This window comes from Ptychodera flava, chromosome 6 (genome assembly GCF_041260155.1).
Source record: "Ptychodera flava strain L36383 chromosome 6, AS_Pfla_20210202, whole genome shotgun sequence".
Taxonomy (NCBI): Eukaryota; Metazoa; Hemichordata; class Enteropneusta; family Ptychoderidae; genus Ptychodera; species Ptychodera flava.
In genome coordinates, this window is record NC_091933.1 from 36,248,781 (window position 1) to 36,275,050 (window position 26,270).

Here is a 26,270-nt window from a genome sequence, read left to right on the forward strand (position 1 = left end):
TTTCCCCTAATATTGAATAAATAAGGTAATTTCACAAAAAAACAAAGTTTTAAAATACTAACATTCCTAAATTGGACTGCTAAGAATAAAAATCACAAGCATTTGACCAGTGCTTTGTGCGTTCTATGTTTTCAGCCATTTTTACCATTGTGTTACTTCATTTGCAAATTTTTCTCACGAACATGTTCAATTGAAATTATTTACATCTCAACCCTATGATGCACCTGCACACCAAATGCTAAGACAATTGGTGATGCCGCTCTAAGGTATTTGATTTGGACACACATACATACATACATACATACATACATACATACATACATACATACATACATACATACATACATACATACATACATACATACATACATACATACGGACGGACGGACAGACAGACAGACAGACAGACAGACAGACAGACAGACAGACAGACAGACAGACAGACAGACAGGCAGGCAGCAGGCAGGCAAACAGATAGACAAACAGACAGGCATTGTTTCTAGCCTATAAGAATAGCTTCAATAGCTATGCATATCTGGCATATGACAAAACGGAATCTGAAAATAATGGCAAAGTGAAGATGACATATATTTGCCTTTAAAGAGAAGTCATACTCCAGATTGTGGACTTTTTGACACCATCATATGCCCAATTATCATTCACGTACAAAAATTCATGAAAGTTATATCGAATGACAGACAGAAACATGTCATGAGAAACTGTATTCTTGTCTTGAGGAGATTCTACACATCTCTTATATTGATAAATCAATACGTGAAGTTTACATTTATTATTATATCCCACCTAATTGATAAGGAAGTTCAGCGACGATTTCTTTCAACTGAGCTATTTCTAAAGCGTTCCACAGTTCGACATCACCCTTTGTTCTTTCTGGGTCGAGGTTGAACCTTATATAAACGATAATAAACATAAATTAAAGTCAAAATATTCGAAACTAATCAGTCTGTCAGACACTAATACTGTTAACATAAAACGATATTAAAACCATGAAAGAGGGTTGTATAGATTTTGTGTAGTTTCTGTTTGTACGTGTAATGAGCACCTAAGAGTGCAAATTTATCTTATGTATAAGTGAAAAAATGTTACTTTCATTCGCGGCGTCATTAAACAACAGCTTCTATGAAAATATACAGTAAGATTAAGAAAAGTCCGTGTCACAGCTTCTCCGATGATTGAAGGAAGTGACTTCAGTAGCAACCTTGTTTCACTCGAAAACGCAAATCATAGTTGTGACAGAAATGTCATGAACAACCAACTAAGAATTGGGACGCTTCAAAAACCACAACTTACCTGATAGTTCCAGAGAAGAGCATAGGGTCTTGTGGTATGATGGACAGTCGTGTTCGTAGAGTCAGCAATGGGACACGACTAATATCCACGTCGTCAATTACTATACGCCCTTGAATATAACAGAGCCGTCACATAAATGTTATGACGGCAGAAAGACAGTTATACACAGAATTAACGCAAGATATTACTTTTAAGAGGCACTCCCACTTGGTAACATTTTTAAAACACATTTTTTTAATGCTTACGGTCGATATTTGACGTGGCGACTCCGCGCGGATCGCGAGATATCGATAAAAACATGTCCTTTCCCGAGCGTATTTTTCACATCCCGAAGTTTTACGATCGTTTCCGGTTCTGACCCGAAATCCCCCGAAAGTGTGTTGTTGCGCTGATTGACGATATTCTAAGGAGTCCAAAAACGTTCGAATGACGCAATTAATTTACCTCCTACTGCGATGACTTTATATACATCATTATCAATGCCTTTACCCCCTGGTAATTCTTTTTAAAAACTTCTCCTTAGTTTTTGTCGTTTTCATTATTCTCAATCAGTTGTATAATTTAAACAATACCACAAAGATATAAGTTTTTACGTGTAAAATATTAGTTGCCTCTGATGACTACATTTTGTCGTCTGCCACACAGTTACGCGTGATTCGATACACAGCGGCCGCCGCGTGTGGTATGCGCGCATACCACGCGGCGGCCACTATGCATACTATGTATCAACCGCACCTATCTGTGCTTGTCACCTATGCGAATTCTGGTGGAATCAGCAAACTTTGTTTCTCGTTTTTTTGCCGAGTCAGTAGGACTCGGCTTTCTCCCATGGGACATGACCGCTCACCGACGCGAGTGGTACTGCTGTGGCGTACAGCAGCGTCAGCGTAGATTCGTACTCCATAGCTTAGTTGACAATGGCCCCAGTGCCGAAGGTTCTATGTTCGGAAGAGAAGCTGAATTCAGGTGGGCCACCAGAATTCAAACTTTAACTCTTTTGAGGATATGTTTTTATCGATATCTCGCGATCCGCGCGCAGTCGCCATGTCAAATATCGACCGTTGGCATTAAAAAAATGTGTTTTAAAAATGTTTCCAAGTGGGAGTGCCTCTTTAATGCCCACAAGATCTGAACTATGCGAACATTGTCAGGCAATAGCGAAGTTTATTTGACACAATATTGAACAACAATCATATCATCATCAGTGCCGTAGGAGTAATTAGAGTTATTTAATGGAATTTTTATACACAGCAACAGTCCCTTCTCTCCTAAAATCCTTTTTATTGCATTAAAAGATATCTATCATCCAATTTAAACTCGTGATTTGAGTGCTTTCTCTTACCTTTGTATGTATCGATCATCCTGAAAAGTGCTAAAGTTAGCGAAGATTTACCGCTCCCGGTTCTGCCACAAATTCCAATCTTTGTAAACACAATATCAGTAAGAAAAACCATTTTAGGATAGGTACTGCAATTTCAAACATACTGGAGCATACCGGTGAGGATTTCAGAGTGCAAAATCTAGTCAGTGACACAAAACTCGCATACAGCCGTACTAAACATAGAATTGCCCAAGCACACCCGAAGAACATCGGTCCGCATTCTCCTAAGCTTGCATGATGCTACGTTTAATGGAGAGTAAAATACAAACAAGCATTGTCTACTTGTAATTCAGTTTAGTATGCATGAACCCAGTATTGACCCAGTGAATTTACAAATCTTCATCTTCATCCTAGAATTTAAAAGTGTTTATGCAAAACTCTCATATTTGCCAATAAGAGAATTTGACTTATTTAAAATGGTATATGAAGGGAATTTTTTTTAAATATATGCTATTTATTCACCTTTTCGCCTGCTTTGAAGTGTACACTAACATCTTCTAGGACAGGTTCTAACTCATTGCTATATCTCACCGAAACATCCTCAAATTTGATATTACCTTTGTCCGGCCAGCTAGGTCGAGGAGTGTACGTTCCTATGTTTGTAGTAAACAAGATTAAGGGAACTGCTGATCTTACATAATAAAATCAATTCGTTACTATTATTCAGATATTTTTCGTCAAAACATATCACCTTTGAATTAGTAAATATAAATACAGTTCTTCGAGAGTAGCTGACAATTATCCATCTATGAATTCATTGTGTTTAAACTTAGCATTGTCAACTTTAATTTTATTTCACGAAAAAAGATCATTGACAGTCGTGATGTTCAAGCATATCACTGATGCAAGTATGCCCTCCACAACCTCTATCTGATAACTATGATATTTGCGAAACGGTTATATGTACAATGAAATATGAGCTGATGTCAAGCAACATTTGGCTTTACGCTGTTGGTTCAAAGCATTCGTAGAAAACCATTTTTATCAGATGAAACATAAAACAATTTTTCTATCGTCTATAGATGAAGGCAGTGATAACAGAGCGAGTGTCGGGGAGCCAGACGGACGCAGAAGGCTAGTTTAAAAAATTAAATGGTGTTACCTCTGTATTCCTCAGTTTTTATCCTTGTATAGTGCTCCACTCTTTCTACTGCATTCATATTCATCTCACATTCCGCAAATATTCGAACTACCCAGTTTAATTGTCCGCAAAGCTTTGAAAGAAATTGCAAGAAACCATCACGGAGGACACGTTAGATCCAGTTACGCTGGACGAAATTGATGACTGCACATTCTTTTTAATGGGTAAAGAGCAAAAAATGTTACGGTGGAAACAAATTATGATGATTACAGCTATAAATAACGAGTATCATCTTGTCAATCTTCGTGACTCAAACGTAATCATTTCGGCCATTAATATCATATTCATTACCATCGTCATCAATTTCTCGATCAAACTATTCATCGTGGTCTTTTCTTTGCTAAAATATAATCGAATAAATAACAGAATGTAAACTATAATTTATAATGTCCTAAACATGCTACAATTGTTAAAAATAGCCATCTTGTTAACCGCCATCCTAAACTTAAATAGGAAGATTTGTCGCTGAGAAGTCGGCGTTAAGATAGGTTTGGCTTCGTTTTCAACTAAAGTTTTGCAAATGGCTTCCGGGCTACATCAGGTAGCCCGGAAGTACACTTACCGAAATAGCGTACGTGAGAGCCAATCCTACCAAGCTCGGTGGGATAGCGCCAACTGTGCAGCTGATTAATGATGTAAGCGCAGAAATTAAGATGATGAATGCCCCAATAAATCCCTGTAAAGGAATGGTAGATGATGCGCTTTAATGTAGTTTTGCGAAACAACAGGATAGACGGAAATAAGTATTTCACACCGGATAATGCTACGAAACCTTATTCAAGAGTGTTAGCTCCAAACTTAAAACTACGTACGCAGAGTCTTATGACAATGGTTGAAGATGATAGCAATATTTTTGCACTTCTGTTGGTGTGCATTAGTATCCATAAAGAAAGATGCTTTAAATTAGCTCCCGATCTATCTATCTTCTACATACCTACCTACCTATCTACCTACCCACCTGCTCTGTTTCGAAGAATAGCGTTAAAACAAATTATGTCTTAACTTAAATCGCTTGCAACTCACTGATCATGGGCGAAAATTATGAAGGAAGAAGGACATTTGAATTCAATTAACAAACATCAAGAAAACAAAGATGGATGCGAGAATCAGCCTTTGCATGTCACGCGACATCAGACCTCTCTGCAGAACAGATATTAAAGCAAAGTGTAACAGAACAATTCCAAGCCTCTGTGATAGGCGGAACAATGCCAAGCCTCTGTGATATATGTATCAAAATGTCACTTATTGGCATAGTGATATTTTGCGCAAATTAAGGTCAAGTCGAGTTTTTTATTGTTGATGAAATCTATGCAAGGTAGATAGTCTAATTTACACACCACAAACTTTATTGAGCAACTTTGCGTTCAATGAAATGCATCAGATTATATACCTCAAAAAATATTAGTCTTATCCGTGATAAGTGATTTTTGCGCCGGTGATCTTAGACAAGATTGGATTAAAGATTGCTATTAACAGAGGAGGGCTGATGGTGCCACACAAAAGCGCTTATTTGCCCATGTCGACTGTGAAAAGAAGTATTTTCGGTTCCCAAGTCGGAAACTGAAATGCACGTGCAATGAGAGAAGGATATTCAGCTACGACATGAGCCACAGTGAAAAGTGGGATCTATCTGGTGGTTTTACTCGTGCAAGTAAAGTAGTACCCCCTTTTCACTCAGATGTATTTACTTTACACACGTCGTTTCGTCAAAAGACGTCGGCATGACTTTTGACACTCACCAGACGGATAGCCAACCATCGATAACCGCATAAGTAATAGAGCCGCGACACATTATTGGTGTCCTTGGTTTCCAACAATCGTTTTCTGAATCGATTTTCATCCCTACATGAATGTTAAAAAGACAACACAGGGAAACCTATGTAATTAATTTGAAGTCACCTTTTTGAGGACGAAAAGAACATAACTTGGATCTACACTTAATAAGTTAATATATGGTGGGCTTCTGTAACTTTCACCAGAGCAAATCTGGGTAAAATTCAATGAGGCACTATGCAAAAGGTAATTCTTAAAATAAAGGAGAGTATACATCTACAGTTTACTCGACCACAATTATCACTGCGGGCATATACTTAAATATATCAATGAGGTAGTTTTAGAAAAATTAAGCAGTTTGCAAATCAAACTCCTATGTAGTCAGATACCACGAGATTCTCAGCGGTGAAATTCTAACACTTGTGACATGTTCTCATTCACAATAGGTAGGTGTACATATAGTACATGTATATAGCATGTATACGAGTAATCATTTTAATCATTTGAAAAAAATGTCCTTGTTTACACATCCGATGAAATGTGTCTGCACCTTACATCTATCTTCCATGCCTGTAATTAATATCTACCGGCGACGGTTTCTTAACCGTGAGATTATGAATAGCATTAACACATGCCATACCCGTACGCCCTGATGCTGGACAGTCCTCCCAACGTCTCTGAGAAGTGAGCCAATGTCGGGGATTTGGTAATGCTATCTAACCTTTGTAGTTCCCTGTCGATAGATGCATGAAGAAACGGCCCTCAAATTACTCTGATATCAGTAGCAGAACATTTGGTCTGTATTTCAGAACGATGCATACTATAGTAACATATACCTGACTTAGAAAAGAAAACAATTCAACCCGACAGTATTGTCAAAGAACGAGATTCCGGAAGCCTTTATCTGAAGGACATTATGTTATCAAGCTCAATGCTGTTGTCAAAAACATAGAACAAAACCTAATTTAGTCATGGCTGTAACGTTTGAGTTTGATATTTTAGCATATCTTTGTCCTGTGAAGAAACCACAAATCGTTGTTCTGTTGTTTACAGCATACTGAAGCTCCCGATACACAGAATATCAGAGCATTCTGTATGTAGGTTATGCGCCATCTTGATTAAAATGCAATGACCGAATCGTTTAATTATTAAAATGCATTGACCAAATCGTTTGAATTTCAATGGTTCTCCAATTCTAACTTGCTGGTTTTGGAACCCATCCAAAGGGATACATTACCGTGATCTTGTCAGAAAGAAAAGGTCGTGGTGTCTCTCTTTGAAATTCAAATAAAGGCATTCAAATAGTCAAACACGGTGGATAATCGATACCAAACACTTGGCGATCGCTAAATTTGATCTTTTCCGGTAAAATATGTTTGCCTATGAAGATAGTGTGCGCTTAGAAAGTGGGCTATTTAAACGTTTCCTTAAACTTTCCTCAATGAATCTTTAGCTATTCCCCTATCAAATGACGAATAAAAATCAGGGTTTACCACGCAAAGTTTTGTACAGGAGAAACAAATTAGTTAACCGATATCAGAAATTCAGAACGTCCGCCATACCTGTGTATAATTCTATGGGGAAAATAAAATTTTCGATTTTCGGAAACTGAGACGGTGAAATTTCTTTACTCCAAGAGTTTTACGGTGAAACCCCACAAGTGGAAGAGCAGAACAGTATTGAAAAAATTGGAGTCCAAATATCAGTCCTCTATATATGCATATAAGCGTCATGAAGAGTTACAGCAGACTTTGATGGTATGCCAGATGCTTATGTTACTAACACAGGTGTGACACTTTTAAGATGAAAATGCATCACATATACTTGGTGGAGGGCTCCTGAAAGTATTTTCAATTCCTTACCTTGATGTGGCTACATAGTATTTTTTAATGAAATAGTAGACGATAAGAAAGGGCGCCGCTACTACTATGAACACTGGCGTCACAATGGTGTTGACAATCAGAACAAACAAACACAGCCATGTCGTTTGCAGGAAGTCAAGAGTAGTCTCCCAGATTGTCTGAAATAGACGTTTCAAGATGTTGGCCTTGAAAAGACATATGAAAAGATACTTAAATTCTCTGATCTAGAAAAGTACGTTTGATTTCATAAAGGATTCGTTGATTTGCAGTTGCATACCTCCTGGTTAGAACTATGCACCAATTTGGTTAACCTAAGAACTCAGGCTACAATTCAAAAGTACAAAGTACAAACTTTACAATGTCCCGTTGAATGGTGGTGAGGTAGGGTGAGTGAGTTGGTCTAAAGTCTACGTTCTTGGCAAATCACCTCACTTTAAACTATAAAATTTCTACAAAATGATGGATCAAATGTGCTTTCGTGATTTTGGATTTGACAGATAAATGCGTGTATGTGAAAGGCCTAATATGCAGCTGCCTACTAGCTGTTTTTATAATATTTTGCATGACTCTTACCTGATCGATAACTTGTGTGTCGTTGGAAAAGCGATTGAGGATACGGCCAACGGGGGTTGTATCGAAGAATCTGATTGGTGCACTGACTAGATTTTGTAGAAGGGCAAAGTGCATGCGCTTCGCCGCGAAAATGGAAGTAATGATATGCCCAAAAACATAAGCGACCAGCAAGACGACGAAAGTTAACGTCAGGACAATGTAACCACGACGGTAATACACCGATTCTTCTTCAATATTTTCCTGCAGAAAAGTAATCCAACGTTTTAATGAAATATAACATCCGAAAATTCTGGATGTTGATAGAGTGGTAACCTAATAATGTTTGGAGATACATCCAATGGGGGTTGGATTGCTGAAGCACTCATTTCATTACAACCCTCTGAAATCTATGAAAAGAATTGTGCGTACAACCTCGGTCTTGTTTTACATCTATGGTACAACACTGGAGTAAGCAGAAGTAATGAGTTAAACGCCATGGTGCTGAAAAGACATTCAGCACCATGGACAGGGGCCGTTTTGGTCAAAACTATGTGCTAGAAATTATCCATTCCAGACGGACGCTTGATGTCATGACAATAACATTGCTCTGCATTTCGTGTTCAAGACTCTTTTTCAGAGAATTATTACCAATAAAACTGGAATCAAAACGTCAAGACAGACCAACGGCATAGACAGTATGAGTTTCGTACGGTTATTCCAGTCCACAATAACATCGTACCATCGTACCCTACAGCATAATTACAAAAACAGATGAGGAGGGGTACTATATATTGACTACTAATATAATCATTACACCATAACATCAGTGAATACATAAACTTTACCTGTGTGTTGTTCCTTATCTCAAGCCCAGCTCCGGACCAAGCAGACAACCAGAAATTACAGGCCATCAAAGTGGAAGACTGCGCTGTTAGCAACAATAAAGTCAATGCAGCAAGTGAATACTTGATCGCTCTCGCGTATGTCCTGTAAATCCTCCATGAAACTGAACCTGTGCATCTCTCCTCCTCTTCAATTAGTTTTCCAAAGGAATCTGCAAGAATACAGCATCTCAGGAGACGGAACAGAGAAGGAAGTCAAGGTTGCAAGAAATAGCAACAACGTAAGTTTTATTTGATATGTTCACCAATACTCTCTGAGGTTCTGTTGTTATCACTTATTTTAAACTGAACCTTAGCTCTATGATAATATTCAAAATATTGTCAGTTTGGTGTACGACCGTTTTCAAAAATAGGCTATAAGCATGATAACCGCCATCACGACCAGGCGTATATATCTCCGGGCGATGAAAAGAAACACCTGTTGCTGATTTTTATCTGATATAACGGTGACTGTATTCTATCAATACAAATACTCAGCGGATTTCCGTCAACACATTTGACTGAGCAGGGCTGAGTCGACAGCCAATAAGCTACCTTTGCCGAGTACTCGTTCCTTGTTTTCTTTGCTTGTGATAACTTCCTCTTCGGCGACAAGGACGCGATCATCTTCCTTCCCGGTATGCCCGTCAGATTCCAAAGGATTACGTGAAGTCCTTTCCCAGGCTGCAAACAGTTCTGGTTCGTGCTTTTGTACTTCCTTCGGGTCACCCTCTCGAACTATCTTCCCGTCATCCATTAGAACGACCTGTTTGATGGGCAACTTCATTAATTGAATTAATCTATTATGTGTCGTCCACACATTGTCTGTTAAATTGAAGTTCAGGTTCTATTTATAAAAATACAAGGAGGAAAATTACATGAGAATGGCGTTTGATTAATAGGTAGGAGATACCTAATGCTTTATTCTTTACATGAATTATTTTATGCCTTCATTTTTTTTGATCTACAATGACGCAGATGTTTTGTGAAAAAGCGTAGGTGACCATATGCCAGGTTAGAAATTAGAACAGCATTGCTAAACATCATGCATAATATGTATATATTATATACACATAAATTTAGAGCTACGGGTATCATTTACATTAAATTACCTTATGTGCGAATTGTAGCGACTGCAGCTGGTGTGTGACGAGCATCACTGTTTTACCCTGTCTAACAAGTAGATCCATGATCCCGTTTTCCAGGAGATGTGAACTCACGTGAACATCAAGTGCCGATAAAGGGTCATCCTGTCAAAACCAAACAAAGTGCATTTGAGTTACGAATCATACCTAGTCACCTTATTTGACATCTGTAATTGTAATAGACTGGAGGATGGATAATTCAAGTCTCGTCCAAACGTTCTCAAAAAGTCTATCTTCTGAGGAGAACTGCTGTAAAAATTTGATTCTCTCCCTTTTCTACATTGACCGCTGGGTGAGTAATGTGTTTAAAAACAGTTCATTTACCAATATAACGATATCAATGTTGCTGTAGATAGCTCTAGCTACACTGACTCCTTGTTTCTGTCCTCCACTGAGGTTGATACCTCTCTCGCCAATCTCAGTCATATCACCAGCAGGTAGAATATCGATATCTGGTTGAAGAGCACATGCTTCAATGACGGCATCGTATCTGCATGGTGATACAAAATATCTATGAAACTTATTCAAATCTTAGGCCCTGTAGAAAATGGTGTACTTGTAACCGACAAATAGATTATGGGGCAACACCGTTAAGCAAGTCCGCGCGTGCGGATAATATGTGCAACTAACAGGTCTAAAAGACACATAATTGCAGATGAAAGTTCCGCCTGTATAAAATAGCTGAGATTCGTCTGCATGAATAACCAACTTTTATATATATGTCGGTAGTCTTTTACAAAGGTAATAAAGAAGACAAATACATGTACGAGGTTAATGAAGACCGATAGAAAAGCAATACATCACCTGTTCTGATCGAATGCTTGTCCAAAAATGATGTTGTCCCTGAGAGTTGCATTTTGTAACCAGGCTTTCTGGGGTACATATGCGACACGGTTTCTTTCTCTGGAATACGGCGAGGATTACTTCAGTTTGAGAACTTTCGGGACTATGAAATTGCACAGTCAGGTATTTCACAAGATTGTGAGCCCGACCGCTTTTTTTCTAAATGGCCGTACGAAGTCTGAGTGGCAAGTGTTATACCGTAGAATAGGTATGAATGAGGAGGGGCAAACAAACAGACACGAGTACTTTCGAGCTGCACCGACTTCTCACTGTTACATTCAAGTGTTATATATGTTCCCTGCTTTGACGGTTTCTTTAAACTCCCCCTAAAAGCTGTGATGCCAACTTCAAACCCTTGTGCGTTAAAATAAGCCCACTTGAAGAGACATCCGAGTACTTTACCTGTTGATTCGCACAGTGCCAGACACAGTTGTCATTTCGCCCAATATTGCAGACAGTAATGATGACTTTCCACTTCCAACAAGTCCAATTACTATGACAAAAGACCCTTTGCAGAAATTTACATTAAAATCATGTCACATATCACATGTTTTGCCCTTCAGATTTTGCCGATTTTTACACCAAGGTATTGTTAAACTTTTCAATGATGCATAACATGAACACCAATTTCAAATAATTAAAATGTCATTGAAGGGTCTGGCTTACCGTTGAGTACATTTAAATTGATGTTTGATAAGGTTGGTGATGATCCGTCAGAATTCCATGAGAAAGTCCCGCCACTTATCTGAAGACGTCAAACATTATGATACAATACAACTACGTACTATTTAAACACAGTCCCCTCTTGGCTATAATCGATAATGCAAACATTTCATCTTCAAATTAAAACCAGAAAGGGGAAGTAATAATAATTAAAAAGAAATGAAATGAATTCGGACATTTTGATTTCAATTTCAATATCAGCATGAGTTGCATCAATATTACTTCAGGCACGACACTTGGTCAGTACGTTCGAGCAAGATCCGGCCAAAATGAATAAATGATGACGTAACGCAAGAAATGTATGGTATTGGGCAAATAACTAACCGAGCAATGTATTCACAGTGACAAAGCCGCTCTTTTTTAACCTTTTTGTGATACAAAGAACACAATACATTGAGACTTGCATAGAATCATGCAGCAAAGTACAGCGTAAAAAACTACGTGAATGTCAAAAATTACAAATTTGCTGATTGGAAAGTTTAACAGATGGTTCCATTTTTGACCTCAAGACAAACTGAATTATTGCCATCGTGACTTGCTTTCCTGTGACAACTAAAATGGCCTCAGCACGATCGTGAGTGATAAAAAATTAGTTAACTTAAAATAGGGTCAGGTATGCCAGGGACCAAACAATATTTAGAAAGAAACTGGAAAATAACAGAGGGCGATCAAACACTTGCCACAGTTTTTTCCAGACAAACATATATTACAGCATATTTGAGGAATAAAAATAAAAAGACAATCCAGATGTTTTGATTGAGGCCATAAAATATAGCACAGTCAGCTGCAAGCAGAGTAGAGGTTTGTAGAGTTGATCAGCATATCAGTTTGTTTCCAGTAGTCACGTGGCAAAATAGGAAAAGCCCAAAAGAACTACTTTGACCCTTTACATACTAGATAGAGCTCTTTCACTGTAGAACCCTGATTTGATTTTTTGACATTTTGCTAATTCCAAACACAAATTTACTGAAAAAGCCTACAAAATTCATGATCGGGAACTTTGACAAGCATTTTGAGTAGACCATAAGTTTCGAACATTTTGGACAAAACTTTGAAACTTTTTAAGCAGTCACATCTTACAAAACTAATTCTAAATTCAACTCTGTCACACGGTCTATATTCAGCAAACCGTATGTCTATACGTCCGACTTTACATTTGACATTTTATTCGCCTATAAATTAAAATCCATATTTTCGTCGATTTTACAAAGTGCTTTTAGCAACCGCTGCATAGCCATTTGAGTATTAACATATTGCGTTGTCATGGATATCTCGACGTTTGTTGTAAAGATCACTGCTGACATTCTACGGTAAACGACACAGGCATGGAGATTATTGGTATCAGGCCTAAGATTAAATACCATATCCTCATTGTTTAAAGCCACCTCGAAAATTCCCCTTCCGCAGAAAGCACAGCAAATTTCAATACTGGTGACATTACCAGAGAGGAAGGAAGGTCACTTTGTCCGGTCCTCTACTGAAGTTGTAAGACTTTATGTACGTATTGTATAGTTGGGGAACAACTTATCATAGATTACGTTTGATACATCAATATCGCTGCTTATATTCTACGGCAATATGTCATCGGGTGAAAGCATTATAGACATCGATATATAGCGTTCATGTAATTTAAAGCATGTACAGAACAATGTGTTTACCTGAAAAGCAACGTTTCCAGGAACAGAGCTTTCTCTGTCTTCCGTAATGAAAGATGATTCCTCTTGAAAAGTGTTCGAGTCCACGTGACTTCCGCTCTCAATCGAAAGATACTTATCAGATGCTTTGCGAGACTTCGAAAGCAGCTTCACCAGCTTGCTGTCATTATGAACACTTGCTCTCGTCCTGGACGATCCTGCCGACATCTATGACAACAGACAAGATAGTCAAACGGCGTAATAGCAACAGATACCTGTCATTGTATATCACAATTTTACTGCTTTTGGTACGCTACCCTCTGCAAATGTACCGTGTTACTGTATACATGAGCTGGACATGTCTGAATGGCCCTAACGATTTGTAATTGAAATCAGATTATTTTTCATTAAAATTATCCCAATGAGCAAAATAGCTGGATGAAAAATATCCTTATTAAAGTTAGCTACGGCCAAAAAACCAGAACAAATCAAATGACGTTTGGACTCGGATATCTCGGTCGAATTTCCCTTTTTAGCAATTCCAAATCGACCTCTAAAAGTATGTGAAAATACAAATGACCACGGATCTTCATACACACGAGAAATGACGAGGACAGAAAAAAGGTATGAAAATGTCTAGCATGTGGGAAAAGCGTAATGGAAATACCATGTCTCCTTCGTCGCCACTGTCCTCCCCGCCTGATTCGAAATCTTGAAAGCCTCTGCTCTGGGTTAGTAGCATCTTCTCTGTCCTGCTTGACTCTTTATAGTCGAAGAACAGCTGCAACCGTCTGAATGACGGTATGGCATTAGCGAAGTAGTGTATAGCTTGTGTAAAAACTAACAATGGCAAGTGAAGTTCAGAGTAAAAGGCTAGAGCCACGAAAGCCACGTCCGGTGTCAGCGGGTCATGGTTCAGGAACGAGTATGATACGAACGCCTTTGATATTATATCAGTAAAGGAAATGGAAGGAGGGAGGGATGTGTAGACACACAGGCAGAGACAGGCATACAGAGACAGAGAGAGCGACAGCGAGTGGATAGATAAACAAAGAACAAAAAGAATAATTGATAAAGTTGCCCCGACTTCGATTTTACAACAATTTTAAAGGTACAATGTCACTCTTTTTGACCTATTCGTCATACAGGATATACATGGAAAGTTCGCATGAATTCAATCAGTGTTCAAAATGATGGCGATAAGTGCAAATTGGTGTTAAAATTAATCTTGCGTTGAGTGTAAACACAAGATTTCGTTTGTGCCCTTTAGACAAAATGAAGTCCTTCCACCCAGAATCACTTTCACATGAAAATAAACATCGCCACAATGTTAGTGAAAGCTGTCGTTCTTTATTATATGAAAGTCACCGCCTATCCAGCATTCACTACAAAAGTTAACGTCTAATATTCATTCTTGCATAATGAGAATTGTACACTGAATTTGATTTTTTTGTCCATACCCTATAATGTATCACTGAATGTTTAATCTTGCAGATTGGAGCTTGTGTAAAGTTGACCAGTATATCAACATGTATCAAGTAGTTAAACAGCAAAAGCAACTTTTAATATCAAAGAAACTTCATCGACAAATGATCAAAATAGAAACCGAATTCTCTCTTTTGAGCTAAAGTTTGAGATGCAGTACTATGACACCGAATTGTAGCTTTTTAACAGTTTCGCTAGGCAAAATCCTCTTATAATGCTATTGAAAAGGTGTTCAAAATACAATTTAAATGTTGATTACAATGTACATCTGTTAACTTTGATGAAGCAGCAGGTATACAAAACAACAGTGTTGAAAAACAAGACAGTTAAAGAAACATCCTTGGTTCATATGACAAAATCAACTTACTATTAATGACACAATAGCTGTTGTGACCATGGATAAGGAAACTGCAAAAAAATTCAATACACGTGTTATAAAGCTAGTGGATGCTATCACACCAGAAATAATACTGTCAAACCTTCGCTAATATGATTAAAACACTCGAAAACCTTAACACACAACAAATCCCATTACAATATCCCGATACCAAATCTCATTACATTCTATCCTGATAAATTCACTTCTTGATTTGTCCAAGCTGCCATTTTGAAGAAACGGACACGTGACGTGAAAAATTATCTAACTTGGCCTTAACCATTTTTTCTGCTTGTCTGTCATTTACAAAGGGAAACCCGCGCAATTCCCTAAGTCCGACTGAAGTTATCATCATTCATTATTATCTACTCACACATTACGCCCATGTAAATTCCTACTTTGATCAGCGAATGAACTTGTTCGTTCCTCACAACGTCTATATCTTTACAAAAGATGTCCTCCCAACCACATAATTTCACCAAATTCATACTTCGTAACATCTCGTTGATTTTCTTCAACCGCTTGTCGGAAGTTTTCTATGAAAGTGACAAACAACATAAAAGCAAGAACAACTGGTAAAGACCTTTCTATTTCTGTAGAGATGAGGGGTCTCTCTTCAGGTACTGTTCCTAAAATTTGTGTTATTTGAGAAATCATTATTTTTTGTGTCTTGACACGCGCTGAAATGGTGTTTGACGACTTTTTTCATGCCCACGTACATATCACAAAGGAGCAGATTAAGAGAAAAGAAAATGAAGGGGAAATTTCTGTCTGGTACCGATCTCAATATGCTGACGGAATAACAATTGATCACAACCAAACTCGTCGTTTGGTACGATCAGGAACCATACTCAATGCTCAGCATGCCATTCATGGAGGTAACTTGGGTTTATGATTGACTTTACCCTTTCACCACTTAACTAGGCTCAAAATCATTGTTACCTGTATCAATGGCGATTTCGCATGCAGACTTGTTCATAGGCAAACAGGGCAAACGGGTTTGGAATGAATCTTGTTTTGCTTGTCTCTAAGGAAAACAGCAAATTAGCGACTTTTGTCCTTTCGTTATACTCAAAAGATATGGCCCACAATTTTCAGTACGACTTTGCTAGCAAACGTAAAGAATATTAGTCGATTTGACACTCGTATACCTCAAATGGTGAACCTAGAAATGTTCTTTCCTATGAAGCTTTTTAGTTGATTTGCATTCATTTGGGTACCTGAAACAATTTTAGCTTGGTTGCCCAAAAATTAGTGTTGGGCAACTCTCGTAATTTGCACAATCCAAGATGGCCGCCAAATCATCTGTAAAATTCAACCATGGACCTACAAATGTTCCTTCCAATGAAGTTCTTCGTTGATGGTACCTAAAGCAAATTTAGCTTCATTGCTGAAAAATCTATGTTAGACAATTCTCTTAATTTGCATAATCCAAGATGGCCGCCAAAAAATATCTAAATTAAACTTTGATCCATAAATGTTCTTTTCTGTAATTTTTGTTTGATGATTTGCGTTCACATTGGTACATGATGCAATATAAGCTTAGTTGCAAGTTATGTGGGCAATTTGCGTAATTTTCATAATCCAACATGGCCGCGATATTATCTCTAAAACTGAACTTTTTACTAAATTGTCTCTAAATAATATGCAATTTGTCGTTTTCAGGGTATCCATGGGTCTGGAAATTTTTCAATTGCAGCTCAAGTTCACGTGCTTAAGGTCAAGACACGGTAAATTTGACCTATTAATTGACAACAAATAGGATACTTCATTGAATAGGCAATAACAAGATACAGAAAGGATTCTATGAATTCGTGTACTGCCAACGTTTTTTTCCAATAGGCCTACTTTTGAATAAACTTAAGCCCACTCACGATTGCAGTGTTATATCTACACATCAGCTCTACAGGTGTTATGAGATTGCAGTACAATCAAAACACACATGCGTATAGACATACAGGAACTTCTACGCTTGTCACCGCATATGGTTTTGTTTATACCGCTGTCTGTTCGAATTCCAGATTATTAAGCCTTTGGTACAATATGTTTTCCAGGATTTGAGATGACTGACACATTATCTGGTGCTGGGAAGTGCCTCCTCTTGACCTGCAGCAGATCTGCACAACTTAAAAAGTTCAAGCTGCAGGGTGTAGAACGACTTAAAGTTGTGCAGTAGAAAGGCATGATGATGAAACCCGTACCATAATATAGGCTATTTTGGATTCACAAGGAGAGGATGCATTTGTAGAAGTTCATCAAGGCTGTTACTGTTCATTCACTTCAAAATAACATATCAAAAAAGTTGTTGATATGAAGAGGAAGGAGAGTTCAATAGACAGTGATAAGTCCCCTACCGCGAGAATAAACGATCACAAGTTAAAGAGTTCTATTTTAAAAAGCAATGTTTGTTTTGTGGTACAGCTTGTGAGCCCATTGATCCAAAACATCCTGATAGGTGGGACAGAGTGGTACAGCGTGAAAGAATAGGTTTTAAGGATGCTCCTCCTTTTAAGGTTATTGTATTACAGTATTGTGATGATAGAATGATTCATGGAGTCGAGGGGATGCTATGCGTTGTCATGGTGTACATAACTTATTAGCAGCTGAGGCACGGAATCACATAGTTGTTTACCCAATCTGATTAAAATCAGATGTAGAGTACGGCGACGTCTTCTTATGCGTACGCGGTATTCTCTCGCTGTCGCCTCTCACTACATCTGACCAACTCCCATAGAAGGTCGCGTTCAAATCTCGCGCTCTGGCCAAAACAGCCGACCTATCAGAAGGCGCCTTGCAGAGAACAATAGGTATGACTCGCAAGCATGCATATGCACAAGACGCACGAAAATCAGCAGTGTGTAACCGAGCTATCCACCCAGTTGTTAACAAAGGCGCACGGCGAATTTTCAAATCACCCGTCTGTGATTTTAATGTCGAAACATACATTTTATTAACAACTGTGCAAACGGAAATCATGCGGACAGACTTTGAGACCAGCCCTTTGTACGATGCTGTGTGTTCCCGGCGTAATATGGCATCCCATTACAGCCCTGCAGAAAGGAATACACGGCAAGTTGTCGGTCCTGATTCTGACCGCGCATGAAAAGCTACCTTTTCTAACTACTTTCGGCCGAGTAACTCATTAGATAACGCCATTAGATACGTTCTTGTAAGATATGGCCGGTTCCTGGACACCTGACCGACCGTGAATCGCTGGTAAACTATTACAAACGGTTTGGGACGAGAGCAAATTTTTGAATAGAAGAGAGGTCGGCCAGTTGTGAGCTCGGTCCCGGTCAGTGGGAGAACTCGGCGAGTTGCGAGCTCTCTACAACTTGTACAGGATGACATCGGCCGCACAGTGTGGTACATCTTTATTTGCTTTCCATTAAAAAACTCTGTACACTTACGATTTACTACCGTCAAACCATAACACATAAAATGTTATTCATACAACGATCAACGAAGTCATTGTTACTGCCAATTTGTACCTCTCGATCGTACGCCCGCCCTACTCGCGATCTGCAGTTCTAAACGCCGAGGCCGACGTGTTTTTCAGAATGGACCGTCTTTCTCATTGTTTTCTGAATGTTCAAAAAAATAACATCAAAAAACTAAAATTGGCATGCGTGGATCTGTTGACTGTGACGAGAAAATGTACGCAATCATCATATGATCATATGTAAGTGGCCGACCTCTCCCACTGGCCGAGTTGGTTGGCGCGGGCTCTGGCTGAGCTCGCAACTGGCCGACCTCTCTGGTTTATATCATTTTTTTTTGCAATCTGTAAGTAAGCGATTGAGTGACTTGGGTAGGCATACATCGGATTTCGGCCGAAAGTAGTTAGAAAAGGTAGTTTTTCGTGCGCAATCCAAATCGGAACGGCGGTCGCCGTGTATTCCGCCTGTCAGCATGGCTGTGGTGGGAGCTCAGTGAGAGGCGACAGCGAGAGAATACCGCGTACGCATAAGACGTCGCCGTACTCTACATCTGATTTTAATCAGATTGGTTGTTACCATGAATCCAGAAAATTCCTATGTATGCTTACCAAAGCCCCATGATGATGATGCCGCTTTGAAAGGGCTTATATATGAGATGTACATAAATAGAAAATTATGGACTTGGACATCCATTGAATTGTCTGATAAGTATCTTAGTTATGGTGGTCAGTTGACACGAAAGCAAATGTTTACAAAGCTTGTTTCTTATTTTGGAAGTGATGTGGTAGTACTTAGCTCTGAAGGTTGTGCATCTATTGTTGGTTTCCGCAAGTTTCTTGGCAGAATTTTAAAGTTTGTAAAAGTAGAAACTGTGGATGAAGAAAATGAGGATGCATTGGTGCGTAAGATCACAACAGACGTGCGTGATAGTCCAGTCAACAACAAAAACTATGATGTTGGTGATTCTACCTCTACCAAACAAAGCAACACACTAGCACAACACTGCTTATAGGCTTGTCTCATAGCTTGTATCTAGGGGCAAGATCACAAAAGCATCTCTGAGTTTATCACAGTCCATACAATATCACATCACCAATACACGAAACCAAACAACTCTTGGTTTGGGTGTCAAACTACACCACAAGTTTGGTAGCAGTGATCTCATTCATATATTAAATGAACTTGGATACACTGTTTCATATGATGAGGTGCTGCGTTTCCGCAAGTCTGCAGAAAATATGTTGGTGATAATGCTGTCATGCTTCACAGGATGATGGGGCTTACTCGAACTATTGGACCCATATTTGGCTGGTATGACAATTTTGATTTGCTGGTGTCAACCAGCAAATACAAGTACGCCATTGCTCCTGGCCATCTGATTTTTGAAACAATTCCACTCCATAGCATCTTGTCCATGGTGTAGACTGTTGAGCCATTGTGTGTCCTTCTCTTGTGCAGCTACAAGACTGGCCCGGCGAGCTTGTACCTCCTTAAAACTGATTCCGGTGGCCATGTTATCGGTTTATACTGCAGGAGGAATTACCTTCTTAGGGCCAGTGTAGTGTAAAAGTGTTATTGCCTTGCCTTTGCCAACAGACTTGGCTTGCTTAGATGTAAGGCGAGGGATTACAAGTGTACTGAGGCCAGGCTGAGTACTCTCAGTCTCAATAATCCCAGCTGGATGCATATGAAATTCTGTTGCCATGGCAGGGGCCTCTACATTTGGAGTTGACACCAGAAAATCAAAACTGTCCCTCAGCTGCTAATAAGTCATGTACACCATGGCAACGAATAGCACCTCCCGACTCCATGAATCATTCTATCATCACAATATTGTAATGCAATAGCCTTAAAAGGAGGAGCATCCTTAACAGCTATTCTTTCACACTGTACCACTCTGTCCCACCTATCAGGATGTTTTGGATCAATGGCCTCACAAGCTGTACCACAAAACAAACATTGCTTTTTAAAACGGAACTCTTTAACTTGTGATCGTTTATTTTCGCTGTAGGGGGCTTATCACTGTCTATCGAACTCTCCTTCTTCTTCATACCAAAAATATATTTGATATGTTATTTTGAAGTGAATGAACAGTAACAGCCTTGATGAACTTCTACAAATGCATCCTCTCCTTGTGAATCCAAAATAGCCTATATTATGGTACGGGTTTCTCATCATCATGCCTTTCTACTGCACAACTTTAAGTCGTTCTACACCCTGCAGCTTGAACTTTTTAAGTTGTGCAGATCTGCTGCAGGTCGAGAGGAGGCACTTCCCAGCACCAGATAATGTGTCAGTCATCTCAAATCCTGGAAAACATATTGTACAAAGCTCAATAATCGTGAATTCGAACAGACAGCGGTATAAACAAAACCATATGCGGTGTCAAAGGTAGAAGTTCCTGTATGTCTATACGCATGTGTGTTTTGATTGTACTGCAATCTCATAACACCTGTAGAGCTGATTTGTAGATATAACACTGCAATCGTGAGTGGGCTTAAGTTTATTCAAAGTAGGCCTATTGGAAAAAACGTTGGCAGTACACGAATTCATAGAATCCTTTCTGTATCTTGTTATTGCCTATTCAATGAAGTATCCTATTTGTTGTCAATTAATAGGTCAAATTTACCGTGTCTTGACCTTAAGCACGTGAACTTAAGCTACAATTGAAAAATTAATATCAGAAATGGTTCCAGACCCATGAATACCCTAAAAAAGACAAATTGCATATTTAAAGACAATTTAGTAAAAAGTTCAATTTTAGAGATAATATCGCGGCCATGTTGGATTATGCAAATTACGAAATTGCCCACAAAACTTGCAACTAAGCTAATATTGCATCAGGTACCAATGTGAACGCAAATCATCAAAAAAAATATAGAAAAGAACATTTAAGGGTCAAAGTTTAATTTGATAATATTTGGCGGCCATCTTGGATTATGCAAAATAAGTGGGTGCTTACATAATTTTTCAGCAGTGAAGCTAAATTTGCTTTAGGTACCCATATGAATGCAAATCAACGAAAACCTTCATTGGAAAGAACATTTGTAGGTCCATGGTTGAATTTTACAGATGATTTGGCGGCCATCTTGGATTATGCAAATTACGAGAGTTGCCCAACATTAATTTTTAGGTAACCAAGCTAAATTGTTTTATGCATCCATATGAATGCAAGTCAACAAAAAAACTTCGTAGGAAAGAACATTTCTAGGTTCATGAAATTTCAAATCGACTGTATTAAATCATTTCTGGTAAAAGATGAAATAGAATGATGTTATGTATGCGCTCTTCAAAACCAAACCAAATCCCTCAAAAATAGCCAAGGACGTGTTTAAAACGATTTCAACAATTTAATTTGACGCTCCATGCAAAATTCCTGCAGTCGGTATTGTTTTATTTGAAGACCAAAACATTTACGTTTTTTTTTAGTTTTACCAAACTAATTCGACAGATACTTACCAGTACTTCATTCTGAATCCTCGCAAGTCTCCCGGCAATTTTTAATTGTACTAGAAAGAACACAATGTAGAATGTAGCTCCGATGAGGGCTGAGACTCCTATTGCCATATACAACAAGGCTAGTATTGCAACGACCTGTGGAAGAACGCAATTGCAAAAGATCCACACTGGTTCGTGGTGAACTATGATGTCAAATTGCAATGTCATGTCGCGTGCTTTACAAACGTGTGACACTTTCATTTGACAATCATGGTCACTTGTTTTAGCATGTGTACTCAACGGATATAAGGACAGTTTTCAAGCCCGTGAACTTGTGTAAATAAAAGAGATATTTATGAATATTTGCAAAACACGGGCTAAAACAATAAATATTGATACATCTAATCTTCTACATAGTCATGATTATATTCATCATCATCGACGATAAGTTTTTGGATTTGCTATGATGCTATAGATAATTATAATTCCTTTCTAATTCAAAAACGACAGCCATGCGGTCTATGTAGAATGAAAATATTTATAATAATATTCGACACTATACTTACTTTAAAAGGTACCGTCCAAATTGCTACTTGTGCCTGCGTAGAATAGAAAACAGCCATGGCGTCCACTGACATGTGATTAGTGACTTGTCCAACAGTCATATCTCCACTCGATAAAGCTGACACCGGGAGGCGAAGGGACTTTTCGTAAGTATACGCCTGACATAAAAACAGATTTTGAAAATGAGAAGTAAGTTATCCAACTGAATCATTGTGTTTTAGCAAAGTTAGTTGCAAGAGTCCCATATACCTACTTCCTGAAATTATATGTAAGACTAAGTCAGAATATGAAAATGTCAGAACGTCAACCGACCAGAATCTTGTTTAACATGAACGTAAAACCTATGTTTGAATTACTAGTAAGTGCTTGGAAAGATTGCATCAAAATAAAAAACTTTATAAATTTGGAAGGATAAGCCATGATTTTGATAAATTGTTTAATCTTAAATCTACCCTGACCTTTAACACATAAAAGTATGCACGTGCTGTCTCTAATCAATTCCCGAGTCCCACAATTCCAATGATGTGAGATACAGCTACGGTGACTCTCAGGGAAGTCTTGTCGAGCTATGGGTTTTGAATATTGCCCATATTACCTGAATAGCTGTACTGGCTTGCAAGCCGACAAAGTCGCAAATAAAACATCCATATTGTAATAATACAAAGCTACCGATGACAGCGACAAACAGGCAGGCAGTAAGGACAAATCCATTGGCGAAGAATTCGTTCACCGTGACATAGCAACCCTTGAGAGAGACGAACAGATATTTTTATCAATGCTATCACCTCTGCAGAACAAAACTTGAAATTCAATCGCATCAAACGGCGCATGCGCTGACATGTATAGCATGTAGGAAAATGTCAACGAAATATATAGGCCTACATTCAAATTTCATTGACCTTTCAAGAACCTTTCAAATCCTTTGAAAAAATATTGCTTGCGATCGATGACATGAGTTATCGATGTGACAGATAAAATAGGGGAAAAAACACAAAAGTAAAAAAAACACGCTCGATATTCGAAAATCTTCAGGGGTCAAACATTTGTTCATGCCGATTAAAGAAGGGGTCCCTAGTTATTATGATAATTTTGCCTTTTGTTATCTAAAATGAATGATTCGCAATAACAGAAGTGAAATGAGAACCGCTCTATTGGAAATTTCCTGTTTCTCATGAACGCAAAGGGATGAAGCATTGCTTACAATCTTGAGGCCCTGAGTTGTCATGGTCGACAAATATTGACACAGCACAGAATTATGAGTAGGTTTTCATACATTCTCAACTGTTTGAAACTTTTCTTCATCGTAGTACTGCACAGATGCATAGGTAATGATACCGCCGATACTGAAGGGGAAAGTTATGCTAAATGCACTTCCAAGTCCTTTGACGAATATGCCGACCAAGATATTCCGTCCAAATGCCTGCAGGTAGGCTCTCCATAGAGACGGTACTCTGTTTTCCTTCGACGCCCTTGCCTGAAAAATACCTGGACTAAAATCAGTGACATAAATAGTGACCATAAAAAAGAAAGACAAGAGAAACAAATTCGGCGATTCAAATATGTAAAGTTGCAATTGAATTTTAAAAATTGAGAACGGCAGTTTAGTTCTAATACCTGCTCAGTACTATATGCATCATCGAATACCCTGTAGACGTTTTTACATTCCAAGTCTTCCGGTACGCAGCCAAGATCAGATATCACTAGTGGTCGTTTATATCCAAGAGCAAAGAGCCAGCCCATCGTACTGAACAACGCCCTCTGTAAAAGACTGTTGTACTTATCATGATAAAACAGCTTTTCCTTCTTCAAGTCAGCAGGGCAGTCCTTCTCAGTGTACCAACAATGGAAAATCTAAAATGTGAATTTTAATCACTTCATCAATGAATAGAGATGCAGAAAAGTTAAAAAAGGATGCATTTCGAGGGAGAGCCCTTTTGGTTGACTGTACTGAAATGATGTGTAAAAAGTGCGACTTTGACGGTTCGACTTTGTAATAAAAATGTCGAGTAGTCTAACCATTGTTGAGAATGATTTCAATATTTCAGACGTAATAAACTACTCCAAAATGACGTACCTTAAAATAATAGCTTCTTCACATTATATGTAAGAAATAGAGGACCATGATTTGTTTGAGACAGTTACAATCAATTTTAGGGAAATGGGTTGTCGAGTAAAAACCCCATAAAATATACTGCAGATAAACCACAGTTGAAATTCATTTCGGCCCCAATTCTCCCCTTTGAAAGATCATGGTTTTGCTATGATTAAAATGTTGATTTTTACGAAAACAAAAATACAATTTGTTATTTCTTCCGTCCATGCTGCAAGTCATTATCTGCATAGCAAGACTAGTCAAAATGCAATCATATGTCTTGATCTCAATTATTATCATCGATTTTAAGTGTAGACCATCGAGAAAGACGATTGTCTTAGATATAAGGTAGTATATACCTCAAAATTGAACGACCTTTAATTTTATGCTCAAACTTTCCTCGAGGAATATTTCCACCGTTGTCTTTCAAATTCACGAAGGAATACTCAAAATGCCTGCCATTGCTATATTAAATGAATGGAGGAAGGTAAAAATTCAATTTCTAGACAACACTAAGACCTGAAATTTTAATTTACTAACTCTGAGAGTTTCAAAATGAGGCAACACAATGCCCGTGGAAGATCAGCAAAGTATTGTAAAAATTTGGCAGTCCGAATGTCTGTCCCCGAGGCGCATTCTACCTTATGACGAGAGTCTAGGAAGATCACACCAACTCTCTTCTTTCATTTAGCATCTAATCGCTCGGGTAGTTTGTTCAAGAATCTTACTGATAAAGTTGACATTCAGGTGGTTATTAAAGCGTCGCTAAAATATGAACTGACATTTACACAGGGCGGTGTTGAAAGGCCTCACTATCTACTTTTGTAGACACATCCAGCAACTATTGATTTTATGGAAGAGGTCTTATAAAATGTTTTTTTTTTTTTTAATTTTTGATATGACATTAATGTCAAATAAAAGTATCGCTATCATAGTTTTCTACCTATGATTAATGTAATAAAAAATATTCACAATTTATTTTCAACTGTTGGGCCCTCGCGAAATATATGAAAATATCTTGTTACAACCGTAGTTCGTAACCTTCAAAGTAAGTCCGGCTTTGGTCATATCCATCCATTTGTGCTCCCGTCGTCTGTCAGTAAGTTTTTCTCAGACATGTCTTTACTGATATCTTTCAAAATTGATAATAGAAGGACATATTAGACTATTTTACACATATGCTCATGGATTTGTTCACGATATCATCCAAGATGTCTCCCAGGCAGCCATTTTCTTTCATCGTCTAGAGCCCTGACTAAGACATGCTTGGGCTGATTTGTTAGCTTACGTGTTCACACATGTGAGCTTATGTAGCAGCGATGTCTGTGTGTCTGTGTCTGTCCGTCTGTCTGTCTGTTGGCCCGATATCGCAAAAGTGGCTCATAAGATCAAAATCAAATCTGGTACACAGATTGTGTCAACCGGTTTCAACCGGGCTGTGGATGTGGCTTGCATATTTCATGCTTATTTGCATAATTAATGATTTTAGAAAAAAATGATAGAACATTATTGCAAGTCATTAAGCATTTCTTTTCAGCAAATTCCGCATTTGCATATTTAATGAACTTTTCTAATTCGGAATGCATGTCGTGAGTCTTGATCAAAGTTGACGAAACCTGCTATCTACAT

General features: G+C 38.3%; 1 protein-coding gene across 3 annotated transcripts in view; it reads right to left on the reverse strand.

The window, feature by feature from the left end:
- Positions 1 to 26,270, reverse strand: part of LOC139135638 (ATP-binding cassette sub-family C member 8-like) — a 94,406-nt gene that overhangs the window by 6,045 nt on the left and 62,091 nt on the right. Inside the window, exons 2-27 of one of the 3 annotated variants that reach the window (XM_070703137.1) lie at positions 24,164 to 24,400; positions 23,823 to 24,023; positions 23,145 to 23,294; positions 22,552 to 22,707; positions 22,007 to 22,141; positions 15,481 to 15,643; positions 15,099 to 15,139; positions 13,914 to 14,186; positions 13,271 to 13,474; positions 11,556 to 11,634; positions 11,292 to 11,397; positions 10,851 to 10,949; positions 10,371 to 10,536; positions 10,014 to 10,151; positions 9,457 to 9,667; positions 8,866 to 9,074; positions 8,042 to 8,281; positions 7,469 to 7,626; positions 6,247 to 6,339; positions 5,573 to 5,675; positions 4,396 to 4,509; positions 3,795 to 3,906; positions 3,155 to 3,285; positions 2,654 to 2,732; positions 1,312 to 1,420; positions 805 to 908 (exon numbers count right to left, since the gene is read on the reverse strand). In XM_070703137.1, the coding sequence (XP_070559238.1) occupies positions 805 to 908; positions 1,312 to 1,420; positions 2,654 to 2,732; positions 3,155 to 3,285; positions 3,795 to 3,906; positions 4,396 to 4,509; positions 5,573 to 5,675; positions 6,247 to 6,339; positions 7,469 to 7,626; positions 8,042 to 8,281; positions 8,866 to 9,074; positions 9,457 to 9,667; positions 10,014 to 10,151; positions 10,371 to 10,536; positions 10,851 to 10,949; positions 11,292 to 11,397; positions 11,556 to 11,634; positions 13,271 to 13,474; positions 13,914 to 14,186; positions 15,099 to 15,139; positions 15,481 to 15,643; positions 22,007 to 22,141; positions 22,552 to 22,707; positions 23,145 to 23,294; positions 23,823 to 24,023; positions 24,164 to 24,400 (3,811 nt within the window). The remainder of the gene's footprint in view (positions 1 to 804; positions 909 to 1,311; positions 1,421 to 2,653; positions 2,733 to 3,154; positions 3,286 to 3,794; positions 3,907 to 4,395; positions 4,510 to 5,572; positions 5,676 to 6,246; positions 6,340 to 7,468; positions 7,627 to 8,041; positions 8,282 to 8,865; positions 9,075 to 9,456; positions 9,668 to 10,013; positions 10,152 to 10,370; positions 10,537 to 10,850; positions 10,950 to 11,291; positions 11,398 to 11,555; positions 11,635 to 13,270; positions 13,475 to 13,913; positions 14,187 to 15,098; positions 15,140 to 15,480; positions 15,644 to 22,006; positions 22,142 to 22,551; positions 22,708 to 23,144; positions 23,295 to 23,822; positions 24,024 to 24,163; positions 24,401 to 26,270) is intronic. The other 2 variants (XM_070703140.1, XM_070703138.1) reach the window with 2 other exon arrangements.